The sequence below is a fragment of the Vicugna pacos genome, chromosome 1 (assembly GCF_048564905.1).
Source record: "Vicugna pacos chromosome 1, VicPac4, whole genome shotgun sequence".
Classification (NCBI taxonomy): domain Eukaryota; kingdom Metazoa; phylum Chordata; class Mammalia; order Artiodactyla; family Camelidae; genus Vicugna; species Vicugna pacos.
Window position 1 is genome coordinate 8,421,237 of NC_132987.1, and position 16,924 is coordinate 8,438,160.

Here is a 16,924-nt window from a genome sequence, read left to right on the forward strand (position 1 = left end):
CTTTTGTTGGGATAAATACCCAGTAACTGCTGTCAGAGCAAGAGGACCAGCACGGGCTCTACTATTCACAGTGTTGCTTCTGTTTTTTGTTTTTTCCTTTTTTTTTCTGTATTATTTTAATCTACAGAGTAAATTATTATATACACATTGGAACCAGTTAATGCCCTTAGACAATGTATAGTTGTCTCATAAAGCAGGAAATACAATGCAGGGGGAACGAGTGCCCAAAAGCACAGTCACAAAGGCTTCAGAAATTTCTAGACACCACTACGAGTCAATGCTGGAGATCACTTCTAACACACTCAAGGAAGGTTCCAGAGGAATGCTTCTTTAATTTGGAGAAAATGCCAGCCCGCCCTCCCGCCCGCCCCCCAAATCTCCCTCCTTTTTTTTTTTTTTTTTCTCTTTTCTGTTTTAATCATCTTTTCAATTCACTATCAAAAGTCCTGGCTCTTCAGAGATACTTTAAACTATAAATAAACACTGCATAGTTCTCTTTTGTTTGTTCTGTTGTGTGTTTTTTGGAAAAAAAATTATTGCAGTACAAGGACGCCCGCGTGGAACTCAGTAGGGAGCGAACAGCACGGGGGTGTGGGCGGTCCGAATGGGCCCGGGCGCCGGGCGCAGCAGCGCGGGCGGCAGGGCCGACGTCTGGAAGAGCGTGGCTGCAGGAGCAGTTCGCAGACTGAAGGGGGCGCTCACGGCCACCGCCGCCGCCGCCGCCGCTGCGGCCAGCGGGTTCGGGAGGATTCGCGGAGCCAATGGCTTGGAAGGTTCTTTTGAAAATACTAATTTGACCTGCAAGAGGGGGAGAGAGAGAGGGGAAAAAAAAAGAGTAGAAGAAGAAACGTTTTGAAGTCTGCACCGAGCATCGCCAACAAGGGGCAGCGTTTCAGCACGACTGCAGTGAGAAACTCACACCTGTGAACTGACACTGCAAAGAAGGGAGAGTGTAAAACGTTCCCCCTTTCGGAAGAGCTTGGAGATCCTGGAAAATGGCTCACCTCGGAGATGGAAAAGTCCTCCAGAAAAGGACTCGGCAACCTTAATTCATCTTGTTTCCCTTGATAAATATACTTCGTGGGAAAGTATTCGTCTTGGGAAAAAATTGGGATTTTTCGCTCCACTCTTTTACATACACTTTAACGATGAGGAAATAGATATTTTAACTTTTTTAAAAAATTAAATAAAGTTAATTAATTAATTGTAGTATCGTCGGTTTACACTGTCATGTTAATTTCAGGTGTACAGCATGGTGATTCAGTTGTACATAAATATTCTTTTTCAGGTTCTTTTCCATTATAGGCTATCACAAGGTATTGACTATAGTTCCCTGTGCTAGACAGTAGGACCCTACTGTTTTATCTATTTTCTGTATAGGACTTAGTCTCTGCAAATCCTGAACTCTCAATTTATCCCTCCAGCCCCCCTCCCTTTACCCCCTGGAACCGTAAGTTTGTTTTCTATGGGACTAGACATTTCTAAAGAGAGATTTATTAATGCTGTCAACGACTATTAAGAGGCCTCAAGTGTGTAAGGTAGCAGCGTAGCAAGGTGAGAGGGACTGATCAAGAGATGTAGAGAGAATAAAATTCCACCTTCAGTAAAGGAGCAAAGTTCTCTCCCCACAAGTTTTTCATGTTTTGCTTACACTGGTAGCCATGTCCTCTCAGTCCCTTGCTACAAACCCAGTTCATTCTCTGACTAGTTGCATTAGTTAGATGGCTAATTCTCAGGGAGGGGATGATCCCATGTCTGGAGACAGGAACAGTGATAGTTAAGCAGGTTTTGGATGCTAACATGAACACGGTTTGACTTCTCTGTTTCTTAAGGAACCATTCACTTGATTGTTGACAGCTGCATCGACAGGGGTCAGAAATAGCACTCAGGGTAATGACTGGTGGTGCTGAAAACCTCAGCTCTGCGCACAATCCATGGCCTCTCCATGCAGCTAAAATGGATTCTGTGCCAAAGACTAGAGTGACTTCATTTGCATAAAAATGGGTGGTACAACGAAATGAACTGGGTCAGCTCATTCTGAGGTCTCCTAATAGTTGACTGCAGTTTTCCTTTAACTGCATTTTCACGTGTCAGCCGCACAGATAGCACTGATTATTAAGATCTATTTTGATGAAAACAGATTTCAAAATGCATAATTCAGTATAACCTGTAGATCAATTGTTCTTAAATTTTTTATACACACAGTGATAGTTTATTAGAGCTAAAGAATGCAGAGCCCTGTGTCTCTCTGATGAAAGCTATGATCATTCCAACCAGAGAAAAAAGCACATGCTCATTAATATTAACCTGAAATGTCAGGAGGTTTACAGATTTCCCCTAAACGCCTACAGACTTTCTAGGCTTACTAATCTAAAAGGCACAGTTGGGGTAATAGCAAGAGGTCATGTCTCAGAAAGTATTTCTCAGGCCTTAGATAGTTTCCTTAGGTAGATAATTAAAAAAAAAAAATTAGCCATGCCTTTTAAACTGTGTTATTCAAAACCTAGACTTGTGGGCAGAATCAGTAATACCAATGCTTTGTCTCTTGAAGATACTCAAAAGGAGATGCAAGAACTTGTTTTTCCCTCGACTTTCCTAACAGTACCCACTAACCTCAAGTTCGGATTTCATGCCATGACTTAAATGACTCCAAGCGTTTGGTTTTCCCCACCGGCCCACCACCCCGTCCCCACGCTCTGTCGTGAACCTGAGCCCAGGTAAAAAGATGAGATACTGGGTGGTGGCTGGTGGTGACAAGACACCCAAACCACTCATGAAACCAGTAATCCTGTGGGTGAAGTCGGGGGTGGGCTTTCAAATCAATTGTTTGTCTTTACTTAGGTATCTTCTGTTTATTTCACTTAGTAGCTGACAAAAAAATCATAATCCAGGTTCAGCGAGCAGACTGCAGGACGTTAACGGCTACTGTCTATTTGGAAACAAAAAGGACACTCACCCCCAGCGGATGTGCTGCTTTCTGCAGTTTGTTGTAAGGACTGTATTTGGGTTTCGGGGGCTTCCCAGCAGCTCTGTCTTTGTGTCTTCTACTGCTAATGTGCTATTAAAAGCAATGAAAAAAATGACAGCTTTAAAAAAATCATCCCCCTAAAAAAAATCCTCATAAATATTGTTTTCACCTGAGGAAGGATATTAATTATTTCATGCAATTTGCAGAAAAGCAAAAATAAAAGAGCATGCACTTTTGTCCTTGGATTCCAATGCCTCTGATACTTTGATGCTAGCCATTTTAATCTATTTTTAACAAAGAGAAGCCTCTTCCTTTTCCCGGCCTTCCTCCTGATCACCGCTTTTAGGGACATTTACAAAGGAAAGAAATGTCTGAAGGAATTTTATGTGCAAATAAACAAAGATGGCCAGGCAGGCCTGAATTTATTTCCAGACTCATATTTACCCTCACATTTGTACAGCCAAATGTCAGCCCCTTAAATTCTAAAGATAAATAGCCAAGGTGCATAAAATCAGTCCAATAATGTACCTATGCATCTAAAACATAACCGAAAAGGAAGGCTGGGCCTGCAACTGACAACGTAAAACAGATCTGGCTGGAAGGCTATTAGGAGGAAAAGTGAATGCAACACAATTAGCCATCCCTATAGCAGGTGGCTGCAGGATTTGCAAATACAGTACACCACCATGTGATGAAGTACGTAAAGTAAAAGAATAGCACAGTATAAAATCAGCGGTTAGCATGTAAGTAGCTAAACAAGTAAAAATAGAACATGGCAATTTGACCTTTAAAAAGAATCAATGCTTCTGAGTGGGAAACTTGGTAAAGAAAAGGTCTACTGCCCCTTTTTCTCCCACTCTTCATATATAAGAGAACAGGCTCACTTCAGACCATTTCTGAAAGATCTTAGAAGCCATTCCATTTTCAGATTCCCTTAAGCAGCTAAAATATGGATAAACAAATAAGGACAGTGGATAGAAGATATGTGGATGGATGGATGGGTGGATGGATGGATGGATGATGGATAGATGGATGCACTGATGGATGGATAGAGGTATGTATGCGTGGATGGGTGGATGGATGGATGGATGGATGGGTAGATGGATGGATGGATGGATGGATGGATAGATGGATGCATGGATGGATGGATGGATAGATGGGTGGATGGATGGATGGATGATCAATAGATATATGTGTGTATGGATAGATGGATGCATAGATGGATGGATGGATGGATGCATAGTTGGATGGATGGATAGATATATGTGTGTATGGATGGATAGATGGATGGATGGATGGATGGATAGATAGATGGATAGATGGATGGATGGATAGATGGATGGATGGATAGATGGATGTATGGACAGATGGATAGATGGATTCATGGATGTATGGATGGATGCATGGATGCATGGATGGAAGGATGGGAGAGAAAGACAGAAAAGAAAGAGGACAAAGGAAGCACACACTTCTGCTCATCAGCATCCCCCGTCTGTTTCCACTTCTAGGATTCATGCCGCCTACCTGTTTAAGTTGTGTTTCCGAGTTGACGTGCACATCACAGATTTCACAGTGAAACGTTTTATTCTGCAGGCCTGTGTTCCCCTTACTAACTGGTCCTTTGCCTTTCACACCCGCACGAGGGAAGGCTTTGATCGTCCCGCTTCCGTTCCGGGCTTCTAGCATGGTTTTGTGCTTAGTACCTGCCAGGAATATTTAGGAAAAAAAAAAAAAAAAGAAAGAGAGAAAGAAGAGAGGAGAAAACTCTTAGCTAGTAATCGCCTCCAGAAAACGATACCATCACATGACGTGATGCCTAGTTTGAGTGCAGGTCCTCCAGGGATGGTGGTTGAAATATACTCAAGAGATAGAAAACGATAACAATGTGCTCCGACCACCTTACACAACACTGCTGAGTTGCTCAGCTTTGTCTAATGTCCCCCCTCTACCCCCGGTTACAAACAAGCACCATATAGTAAGTAAACCTGAGAGAGTCCTGAGATGAAATTAAGTGTGTGTGATTTTGGTTCATTTCCTCTTGATGCTAACAGGACATAAATGACAGCTGATGAGGAAGAGTGATTTAGTTGCTAAAGGTACAGTTGGAGGTGAGGTATGAAAAATGTAATCAGTTTAAACGTGGTGTGTTTACAGAAGTGGCACTAGTTACATACCCACGGTGTAAACAGAATATAAACGAGCTTTCCTGGGCGTGTGGCTTAGGTTCAAAGGGGATGAGTAATTGTATAAAGATCTTAATGACGGAAAGAAAAAAAGAAAAAAAAAGCCCTGTTAGCTGAGTAAAGCCCACACTGATTGGCTATATGATTTCAAATGTAAACAAATGAATAAAAAGATGAGAGGGGAAGATTTGTGGGCCAGGCAGGTGCACTGTGAACAAATGCTTCTTTTTATTAAAACAGTCCCATCTTTGGACTGTCCCACATAACTAATGTAACTCCACTTAGCCCTAATTGTGGGTTTTATTTTCAGTCACTAAAGTTCATGATGGAAGTTTTCTCTCAAAAAATGTTGCTCACAATTTCCTTTTTCTTGGAGTTGATAAGCATTCTTTACTTGTCTCACTTAGCCACATGCTTTTGCTATGTAGTTTTCTCTGGAAATCATTTATGTCTTTTCTGCCATTCTTTTTTTTTTTAATCCTGTTTTACAGGTTTCTCCTTCCTAATTGTATTTATTAGATTGTTATCAGTTCTGGGAGCATAGGAAAAAAAAAATTCTTGACTTCTGATTCTTGGGCCAGCCTCCTCAAACCACTGAATATCAGTGAAGAAGAGATGGTGAGGCCACTCCAGGTGGGTGCCAATCACTGTCGTCTTAAATAAGAAGCAATGAACACACGAAACAGGTTTACAGCCATATGCTTTTCTCTTACAAAATGATTATAACTTTACTGAGTCCAACAGGAAAAAAATGCTAATTTTTATAGCTTTGATTCCACACTTTCAGTATCATATGCTTACCCACAGCAATGAAAATGTTCACATCTCAACACATTAAGGAAAGAGAAAAAAGTCCGTATCTTATGAGAAGACTGGAGGGGCTGAAATATGCAGCTAGAAGGGTGCCCTGGGGTTTGTTTTCACCTGTTTCCCTGTGATTTAGTCACACAGGGCTTTCTACTTTGTATGAAGGTGGGAGCAGGGCAAGCAATGTTCTGGGGAGAAATAGATACACACACACACAAAGGAATGAATGAATGAATGAATGAATGTGTATGTATATGCTTATATATACCCACATATGATTTTGCCCTTTCATATATGCCGTCTTCATACAAAACAGAAGTGTTTGTGTCACTGTGTGTGTGTAAGTGTGTGCGTAGATGATTGTCCAACCTGCTCTATCCAAACAGGTGATTTTATCAAATATTTGTTTTCCACGCAGCCTCCTCAGTCAAACTGCGAAGCCTCCCCTGGGGCCAGCGTGGCTTAAAAATGCCCGAGCAGCAATCAGCAGGAGACAAGTCTCACCCTTGACTTTCTCGAGGGTCTCTGGACTCACTCTGGTTAATATCTCCTGTGATTGGAGCTGGTGTTTGACAGTTGCACCCTGAACAGATCAGAAAACTGTTTCTACTTATTCAACAATATGTAAGGACTTTATCTCGCCTGGGTGGCTTGCCTCAGGATTGAGTGTCAGATGGGTTAGGGAGAGGAGAGGAAATTCAAAAGATTTGGCCCCAATAGTAGGGGAGGAGCAATATTAGGTGAAGATCCAGAAAATAAAACGTTCCCCTGATACCTTTGGCAAGCTAAGACCCACCTATGTCCTGTTCCTAGGGGAAGAGAAGAAATAGAAGACTGGCAAACGTTGGAGAAATATTGTCTCAGAAAATCATTGCATTTTTTTGCATTATTATTTGAGTGCAGTGTCTCTACAGAAGCCAGTAAAGTTAGAAGAATTAAATATATCCCCTCATGCACACCTTACACTCACGCACACGCACACACACCAAACACGTATGATTAGAATTGTGTGAAGACTGGGTGAAAAACTTCAGCTAATCGCTCTGAGTCCAGGGTGACTGGTCATCATCAGGTAGAGTGGAACTTTTGTACAATTAAACCTCCTGCACTTCGTAGCAGATTATCAGTCATAATTAAATAGCGATGATATGGTTTTGTAAGATCTTAAAAGCTTGACTCGCCTGTAAGCTATATTTCCTCCGAGGACGGCTGAAATTCATGAAAGATGTATCCTTAATTTGAAAACATTGTCATCCTTAAGAGATCAAATGTGCATTAATAATATAAAAATAGATTATTAGGAGAACTCAGACTTATTTTATTTTCTAAACATTGTACATAATTGTGCTAAATCATTGACCTGCTCACAGCTGCTTCTATGAGTTAGGTGCTATTTTTATGCCCGTTTTAGAGATAACAAACTGAGACTCAGGAAGGTTAAGTTACTTGCCTGGCTCACAAAGCAAACACTACTTGAAATTACTGACTGGCAGGAAGTGGATTTCCCACTAAGTTCCTAGAGCTTCGGAGATTAAGCCAGAAATCCACTAAGGATTTCGGAGCCAGCTGAATTCTGGTTACACAGGATAATCTCTCAGAACACCTTTAATTTTCTATTTTGTTAATTCAGTCTTGTCTGAACTCGGATTTTAATCTGAGTCTTTCAAACCCTGCTTCCCCCCCCCTTTTTTTTCCTTGTAATGCTCCTTTCTGCTCCGCAGAGAAACACGAACCACGAACCACGATGCCTTGCAAGGCAGTGGCTCTGTGATGGCCGATTTGATCACCTCCAGTTTCGACATTGTGTAAACATCCTGCAAGGCAGGTGCCCTCCTCGGTGATTGCACAGCAGGGCAGACACAGAGCTGCTTCTGTACTTTATTCCTTCCTCCTCAGAGGAGGGAATCTTCGAGAAGCTAAACGGACTATTTGCTTCCCATCACTTTTAAAAGGCGGACACTGACAGTGACCTTCATTTGCAGCTTCCATGATGCCTGAAATGTAAAACCATTCTCCAGCCACAGGTTAAATCCAGCGAGTCATAATGCTCCTCGAAATACTGATTTTGTTTGCTCTTTTGGCTTGGTTTTGATTACTTTGGGTCAAGATATTTATTGATCTTACATCTGCAGAAATCAAAGTAATATGTAGTGGGGGATGGCTCTTAGGTGAGGTACTGGCATAAAGGAAAGGTAGGTGAGCAAGAAAACTAACAAACAACTTCTTAAAATTAAATCATTCATTAAGTCATCAGGAAAATTGGGAAAATTTCTTTAAAATGGAAAAACAAAAACCCGTAATTCCACCAAGGAGAGGCATATCAAAATATTAATAGTGGTCATGACGTACCAGTCTTTTATCTTCTGTGTATTTTAAAACGTTTGGATGACTTGTTAAAGTAACTTCGTGTAGAAATTTCTGTGGAATTCGATATACTTTTAGAAATGCACATGGTTTTTAATGACAACATGGGTTTACAATACATGAATGTCATATACTTAGCCACTCATCTCATATTAGACATTTGTAGTATTTCATTTTTCCCTCTATAATTATTTTATAGCAAACATCCTACTCAATAATCTTTTAAAATCTATCCTAACGTTGTTTCCTTAGGACAGCTTTTCAAAGAGGGTATTATAGGGACAGAATGTGACTATTTTTAAGTCTCCGTTCACGCTGTCAAATTAACTTTCTCAACATCACAAAGGAAGTCTCAGAGGGGTTCGTCAGTGAGATGAATGTATCCTGGCGGAGTCTGCAAAATTCACCTCTCTATAAAATAAATTTCAATTCCTTAAAGTTCAACTTTCCAGAATGCTCATGAGATGATATTTAACGGTATTATATTTATATTTAATAGACCCTTAGCAAACCCGTGTGACTGCAGGTGACCACTTGTTTCCCTTCTCAGAGACAAGTTCAGAGGATCTGGCTTATAGATACGTGGGCAGGAAAGTGGCCACTTTCCATACAGACAGCAAAGTGCAAAGGTGCTTTCTGATGTGGCTGTTTACAGCATTCAATATAATGGCATCATGGTCTGACTCCTGTGTCTCCTAAGGACAAAATTATCTTGCATCTCTACACTTGAACTGTAATAGTGACAGCACAAGACTCTATCGTCTCTCTTTTTTTATCCTCTAAATGTCAAATTAACCTTTGATTACCCCGACCTCCTATATGATATGTATTTTCCACATTAATGTTATTTTCATTTTGTCTCTGAAAACCTTGGTTTAACTTTTATCAGCATATCCACAAAATTAAGTACCCAGAACAGCATCTGCAGTGTCGGATGACCAAGTAATGCCCCGAATGAGTAAAATATGGTGTTATTTCTGTCGGCTCCCTGGTTGAAAGTAATTTGTTGATTCACCAGTAATGTCCCTAATGTCCAAATTGCAGAGGAGGAAGTAGAGACCCGGAAAACAAGAGTCCAAAACAGAGGAAAGGACATCGGAAAGGGCCTCCGAGGAAGAGCGGTGAAGTGGGAGCAGGGTGGAAGGAAGCCACCCAGCACCAGCGGGGATGGCCTCGGTGACTGCAGACGGCTCAGGGAAGAGCTCTGCAGCCTCAGGTACCCAGCAGCAGAGCACGGGCTGGGTCTGATGGGAAGATGAATGTGTGGACTTGATGTAGCAGTAACCCTTGACCTCCCGCATGTGAGGACGATTATCAGGCATCCAGAAAGCCTCTTTTACCCATAACAGTGGACTATGGGGAACACGAAGGCTTTCCTGAGCTATTTTAGACTTGCATTTAACAATCTTTATGGGCACCCGTCCCATCTCCTCAAAAACAAGGCCGTCAAGGAGGGAGAAATCAGGAGTTTGCAATTCGCAGATACAACTACTACATATAAAATCGATGAACAACAAGGACCTACTACACAGTACTGGAAACTACATTCAATTGTTATATAATGAAAAAAGAATATGAAAAAGAACAGATACGTGTATAACTGAATCACTATGCTGTACACCAGAAACTAATACAGCATTTTAAATCAGCTATGTTTCAATTAAAAAAAAAAAAGACCCTTAAGAACATGGAAAAAATGCCACATTGTTTTTATATCCATTACCCAAGACAGCTTAGCAAAAATATTTTCACATAATAAACACTCAATAAATGGACAAATTAGACACTTTCGTGGAATAATAGATATAATGTTGTCTTATTTATAAAAAGCTATTTTGGTTTATTTTTTGTGTAACTCATTTTATTTTTAATTTACAGTATTAATTTTTTAAACATTCAATTTATTATTATTATTATTTTTGGTCTTTGGCTTTTTTGGAGGGGAGGGGAGGTAAATAGGTTTATTTATCTATTTTTACTGGAGGTACTGGGGGTTGAACCCAGGACCTTGTACTTGCTAAACACATACTCTACCACTGAGCTATACCCTCCACCCCCCTTTACCTTTTTAAATGAAAGTTAACACTTTGCTCTTGGTAGAAAACTGCAAGAGCACAGAAAGGCATAAGGTGAAAAGCAAAACCCCACCCACCTGTCACCTTCAAGCGGCGCACCCTCCGCAGGGACACAGTTTCATGTGCAAACGTCCTGAAATGTTCCAGATATCACTGAGTTTATGTTAGACACGAGTAGGAAAAATAACATAGGTTGAACATTCTCCTTGGTTTGCACATGAAACCACTTTGACCAAGAACAGCACATAAAAGTACCCAGTAGGAAAACACATCTTGACTCAACTCTGAAGTCATTCATTCTGGTGGCTAATTGGTAAGATGTCACCAAATGTAAAAACTCAACTCTGAATGTTCACATGTTAGATAAGATACCCCAAATCAGCCATACTGTAATCCCAGAAATAGATTATTTATGAATGGTAGCTCTAGTACACTGTCTGATAGAAACTTCTGGGGTGGAAATGTTCTCCGTCTGCATTCTCCAATATGGCGGCCATTCATCATAGGAGGTTACTGCAACTGCAACTGAACTGGTAATTAACTTAAATTTAAATAGACACCTAAGACTAGTGGTTCCTGTGTTAGACAGTACAGCTGTCATCCTTACATAGGCCCTTCGTGAACTTGCAGGACACAGAGAAGTATGGGGCTGAATTGGTCTTCCATTCATTTGTAGAAAGTTTAAAGAAGGCACAGCAGTAGAATTGTGAAAGGAGTCTCCATCTGTATTTTCAATCAAATTGAAGTCTTATCATACCACCTTAGAAGATGGCAAACAGGAGTGGCAGGTAATCTTTCGGTCTAGATAATAATTAGGCCATGAACATTGACCGCAGCTGACTGGCTTAAGTATTTTTCACTTGAAACATGAAATGACAGACCTCTTGATGAAACAAGTCTTTACAAATCCTCTCCCTCAATGCACAGACACGTACTAGACATGGGCTTCTTGAAGGCACCTTCTGGGCTTTGCTCAAATTGGTATTCTCTGTGCCTAATGACAGACGATCAGTGAAGATTAGCTGAAGTATGAGAGATTAATAAAGATCAACAAACAAATATCTGTAAAGAGAGTTGTGAACTCAGGCTCTGGAATGGTCTGACTTCGCCTCCATCAGCTGTGTAATTTAGATTTATTTGTGCCTCAATGTCCTCAGCTGTGGAAAAAGAAAATTATCTGCTCTATTGAAGTGTGACGCATTTTTTTTTTGTCTTAAGGATTATTTCTGGCACTCCCATGTGCTCGGTAAATTTTAGACAACCTTCTCTTTATCCATCTTAACACTGCCTTTTTGTTGGGGCAAACATTCAAAAATTTCTAAACATTTTAAAATTTAGTTAAATGCATCCTTTGATAGTTGTCTTTTCTATACATTAAAACTTAGTGACGGACAGAGTGAGCTCTGTGCGGGGACAGAAAAGCTGGAATGAGCTTAGTGAAAATGATCAAATGTTACCATTTCAAGTCATTACCAGAAAAATCTGCCCAAGACAGTAAGAAGTCCTAACTCTAAAATATTTCAAAGTTTTTTTTTCACTTATGTAGAGAAAAATCATCAAAGTCAGCTAAGCGAAGCATTACTTAGGAGGATATTTGGGGTGAGTTTCTTTAAAGAAAAAGACAAAACACATCAAAACACGTCTTTTATAATATCTGTGTCCATAACATTCAAGTAAAAGATTTCCTGATCTCTTGAAAAGGTTATGTTCTCTTAAGGCGTTTAAAGCATTCTTAGACTGTTCTGTGAATCATGCTAGCAAGCTAAGGAAAACCAGTTCTCCTAAATTGTAAAAAAAAAAAAAAAAAAAGAAAGAAAAAAGCAAAGCAGAAGTGCCCCCTTCATATCCTATGTTCCAAGGCTACGCATATAAATCAATTAACTGCAACTTTCAGGGGTTACACATTAGTGAAAAAAAAGAGGGAAAGCAAATGAAATACAATTGTGAGCTACAGCTGTGGTTTTACTAATAATCAGGCAACAATATTTCATCCTCACAAGGTGTCACATGGTCTCTTAACTCCATTAGGGGAAGAGAGACAGACAGACAGACAGAGAGAAGCCCGAAGAGGACAAGTGACTTGCCCAGGTTCACACAGAAAAGTTCTCTGCAGATCTGAGGTAGAAATTTAGTCTGATCACTTCTGGTCCATTCTAGTCCATTCCATTGGATCTTAACAAGAGCAGTGTTTGATGGAAGCTGTATTCCCAACACTTACGATTAAGGATGCATTTTTCAGGATTAAGAGAAGACCATGTTTTGAAGCTGGTTGGCTTCCCATGAGCAGGCCATAGTGCATAACCTTGAACTCAGTGCTCCCTCCCTTATTTTATGTCCATTATGCATTTCTAAAGGGGAGGGGGAAACACCTAGAATTACAATTGAAATGCAAAGGACACATTTCCTTATGCTGCAGCTTGGTTTATTTCTGGTCAAAATTGGCATTCAAACTTGGTAAAACACAGCCCAACCTCAAGGGAGTTTTCCCAGTAGCTGGCTTTAAGAAGAAAGGGAGAAGTCTTTTAAAGTCATATTGATGGGGTGGGGGGTGGGCGCAGGCAGCACCAGAGGACTGAGGTGGGGGGGTGACTGGTCTGCTCGGTGTGCAGGTGTCAGGGGGTCACTAAAGAGAGTGAGACAACAATACTTGAATAAACTGTAGAAAGGTGGTCTGCTCTCCACCCGCACCATGAACTGGGAACTCCAGATAGTGTCAATGATAGAGACCACTCCCTAAGAAAACATTCCACTGGTCTATATGCTAAACAGTTGAGGTGGTGACAGTTGAGATTTAGCCTAAATTAAATTAGCACATCATCGGCCACATGGAAATTTTTTTACTTTTTCCAAACACTAGAGCTCCCCAGGCCCTGGATATATAATAAATCAGAATCCCTGCACTTAGGAAATATATTCCTCTCTCTATATATAAATACATATTTCTATTTAAATATGTTTAAATAAATACAAATGTATTTCTATATGAATATATGGGTATAGTTTTACATTCATGTGAAATATATGAGTATCTGTATTTTTACAGCTCCAAGGGCAACCCTGACACACAAACCAGAGATGACCATATAATTGGGAGTACGAAAAATGCTGACCCGATGTGATACAAGCAAATAAGCAATTTCTTCCTTGTGTGTTAATCAGATGTTTCTGTTGAGAATTTGGGAAGGACATTCACATTCTTGATAAATGAACCCGTCTTAAGTGGTATGGTTTGTTTTTTGGTCAAAATTGGGTTTTTCTGTCAAACTGTCAAAACTGCTATATATAAAACAGATAAACAACAAGGACCTACTGTACAGTACAGGGAACTATATTTCTTGTAATAACCCATAATGGAAAAGAATCTAAAAATATATGTAATTGTATATGTATGTGTATGTATAAGTGAATCACTTTGCTGTATACCTGAAACTAACACTGTAAATCAACTACACATCAATAAAAAATTTTCAAAAATTAAAAGAAAAACAATGTGTATCTCTGTTACTATGAGGAATGATCAAGAATACAATGGAATACTACTCAGCCATAAAAAAGACTAAAATAATGCAATTTGCAGCAACATGGAGGGACCTAGAGATTATCATTCTAAGTGAAGTAAGCCAGAAAGAGAAAGAAAAATACCATATGATATCACTCATATGTGGAATCTAAAAAAGAAAGAAAGAAAGAAAAAAAGGACAATATGAACTCATCTACAAAACAGAAAGAGACTCACGGACATAGTAAAAAATCATGGTTATCGGGGAAAGGGGGTGAGAAGGGATAAATTTGGAAGTTTGAGATTTACAAATGTTAACCACTATATAGAAAAATAGATTTAAAAAGTTTCTGCTGTATAGCACAGGGAACTATATTCAACATCTTGTAATAACCTTTTCTAAAAAACATAAAAATGAATATATGTGTATATATATATATATATATATATATATATATGCATGACTGGGACATTGTGTTGACACAAGAAACAGACACATTGTAACTTCAATTAAAAAAAAAGAATTCTTGAGAAATAAATGGACTTCCAATGATATCCATGGTCTCCCAATTATCTTGCATCCAGGAAGAATGTATTTGCAAGAGTAAACACGGGAAAAATCTGAATGGTTTTACCAAAACAGATTCTGACGTGGGGCCAGATGCTTTTCTGTGTGTCTCAGCCCCTGAACTCCTGACCTCTCCCTGACCACAGCTCATGCTGCCTGCAGGAGGAAGACATGTGCACAAGGAATTGTTCTCCATCTGCAATTACTCCCTTAGAGTCTTGAAGTCAATACTTAAATATTACGAGTGCAGCCCAGTGATTGGTCAATGCCTCCATCAACACACAGCTGCACTATTAACTCAGGGTATGATTCACAAATGATTCTTTTTCTGTTGTAATTGCTAAGAGAGCCCTGGCAATGAACCCAGTCTTTCACAGAAGAGCTGATCTTGGGCCAAAGGGCTGGATAGAATCTCAGGCAGGCTATAAATATACACATATATATATATATAATCTATATCTATACAAATTAATATGGGTTATGGACCTACACTCTACATATCTATATCAATTGGTTTAGATACAGGTATGTATCATCTTTATGTATAGACAGAGACAAAAATGTAGATATTGAGGGGGAGCAGGTAGACGGAATCAAAATATATCAGGAGAACATTCATCTGGGCTTATTGGTATGATCTGTTATGCTGTATTAAAATTCAGTGTTTAAGTTAGAGAAACCTGGGTTTGAATAATGGCTCTGTCACCTAATTGGTCATGTGTCATCTCGGAGACTCAATCAAAAAAGAAGAAAAATATATTTAGATTTGTCAGAAGGAGTAAATAAAGTATTACGTGTAGAGATCATAACCTCAGTGGCTGCCTATAATAAGCACTTTCTTAAGTTTAATTGTCTGAGTCAAACAGACGTAGCCTGAACAACATTATTTGCCATGAAACCATGATAGGGAGGTTTTAACCAAAAGTACATGGAGTCATGCCACCAAATTTTGCAACGATATTACCGGTACAACTTGAGAAAACTTCAGTTAGAAGTAACACAGCAATCCAGAAACCATGTACACGCAAAGCTTATAATTTAGAATATTTGACTGTCTCTCCTAATGTTTAATAAAACACAAACACACATCCATACACACAGACACATACACAGCATGGCACCAGAGCCCTGGAAGCCCTGCCTGGCCCGCATGTAAATGACACTTTGCTTGTCATTTTCACTTTCTAATGGTTAATGAATTCCATGTAATAACTGCCAGTTTCCCGCCGCCCCTCTGTCCCCTGCTGCAAAAAAGCTAATCTATTCAGAGTTAGATAATTGCAGAGCTGTTGAGACAGAAAAGAAATCGCTGCGTCTCACCGCTGTTGTGCGCCTCCAGCTGAGACGCGGAGTTGACGGCGACCTTGCATAGCGAACAGTAGAGGAGCCGTTTCGCCTTTTCTTCCTCGGTCTCCGCGGAAGGACACGAGTTATTGCCGGGGGCTGTCGTGGGGCTTTTCTCCACTTTGGAGGTGATCTCAGTTGTCATAACACTGCTTTTGCGGACTTCCACAGTTGTCGTCGATATTGCTGGTGTCCCTGTGGTGCTGTCTGCGTTCAAAATAGCACAGAAGAAAAAGGAAAAAAAAAAAAACAACAGTGGTATTAGCCTTCCCTATTTGGACACGGGTCACTAATATACGCTCTGTTAATAACAATAAACACGCCGAGCAATCGACGCTTGTCAACTATACGTCAATCATCTCCCGAGGAACGGAGGTATGGCTGTAGATGACCACATGCAGTTTTTATAGTGATATAAAACATTCAGGCAATTCTTAAAATAGATAACAAACATGATAATTTTTCCAGGGAGTAAATAAACATATTCACAAATTTCTCTTGTTAACATATGGCCTTAGTAGAATAATCTTTACAGCGTATTGAGCTTTGTATATTTCCACAAGGATGGCTTTTAAAGAAATAAAATGGAGGATTAATGCTTTTAAGATATTTTCTTTTTTTCTTTATCACTTGTCTTTTTATTTTCCTTCTACATCTCCTTCTTTAACTACTAAAAAAAAAAAACTGATCCTGCTGTGCTTGTGCAAAATACAGAAAATGAACCCTGATAAGATACTGCTTTGTTCAGATAAAAAAAAAATCACTGCCTTATCTGCAAAGAGCTCTATCTTCAACAAGTACAATAATCATCGATACACAAATAAGAGGAATTCTAATCTGGCATATTTATTAAATGCATGTTCCGCACCAGGTTGTGTTCAGGAAGTTCGTGACACAAAAGTATCAAACATCAATGGCCACTCTTTATAAGGAATTCACAGACTGGTCACACCATGTTAATGTCACAGCGTTTCAGAGTGTGATGACGAGGAAAGTGTGGATGCACTGTAACTGTACAACCTTCTGGCTCTGAAATCTGATTCTAAATCTAGAGAGGTCAGCCTCCAAAGTGAAACCAGCTTGTCTTAACTTCACTCGGGTATACACAGCTCCCAT

The 16,924-nt window shown here is 39.7% G+C and overlaps 1 protein-coding gene across 3 annotated transcripts in view; it reads right to left on the reverse strand.

Moving 5' to 3' along the window:
• Positions 1–412: 412 nt before the first annotated feature.
• ZNF385D (zinc finger protein 385D) overlaps positions 413–16,924 on the reverse strand; it is a 786,854-nt gene continuing 770,342 nt past the window's right edge. For all 3 annotated transcript variants that reach the window (XM_072948880.1, XM_072948876.1, XM_072948891.1), the window contains 4 exons: positions 15,785–16,015; positions 4,493–4,671; positions 2,957–3,058; positions 413–798 (listed from right to left, as the gene is read on the reverse strand). In XM_072948880.1, the coding sequence (XP_072804981.1) occupies positions 565–798; positions 2,957–3,058; positions 4,493–4,671; positions 15,785–16,015 (746 nt within the window). In that variant the 3' untranslated portion in view covers positions 413–564. The remainder of the gene's footprint in view (positions 799–2,956; positions 3,059–4,492; positions 4,672–15,784; positions 16,016–16,924) is intronic.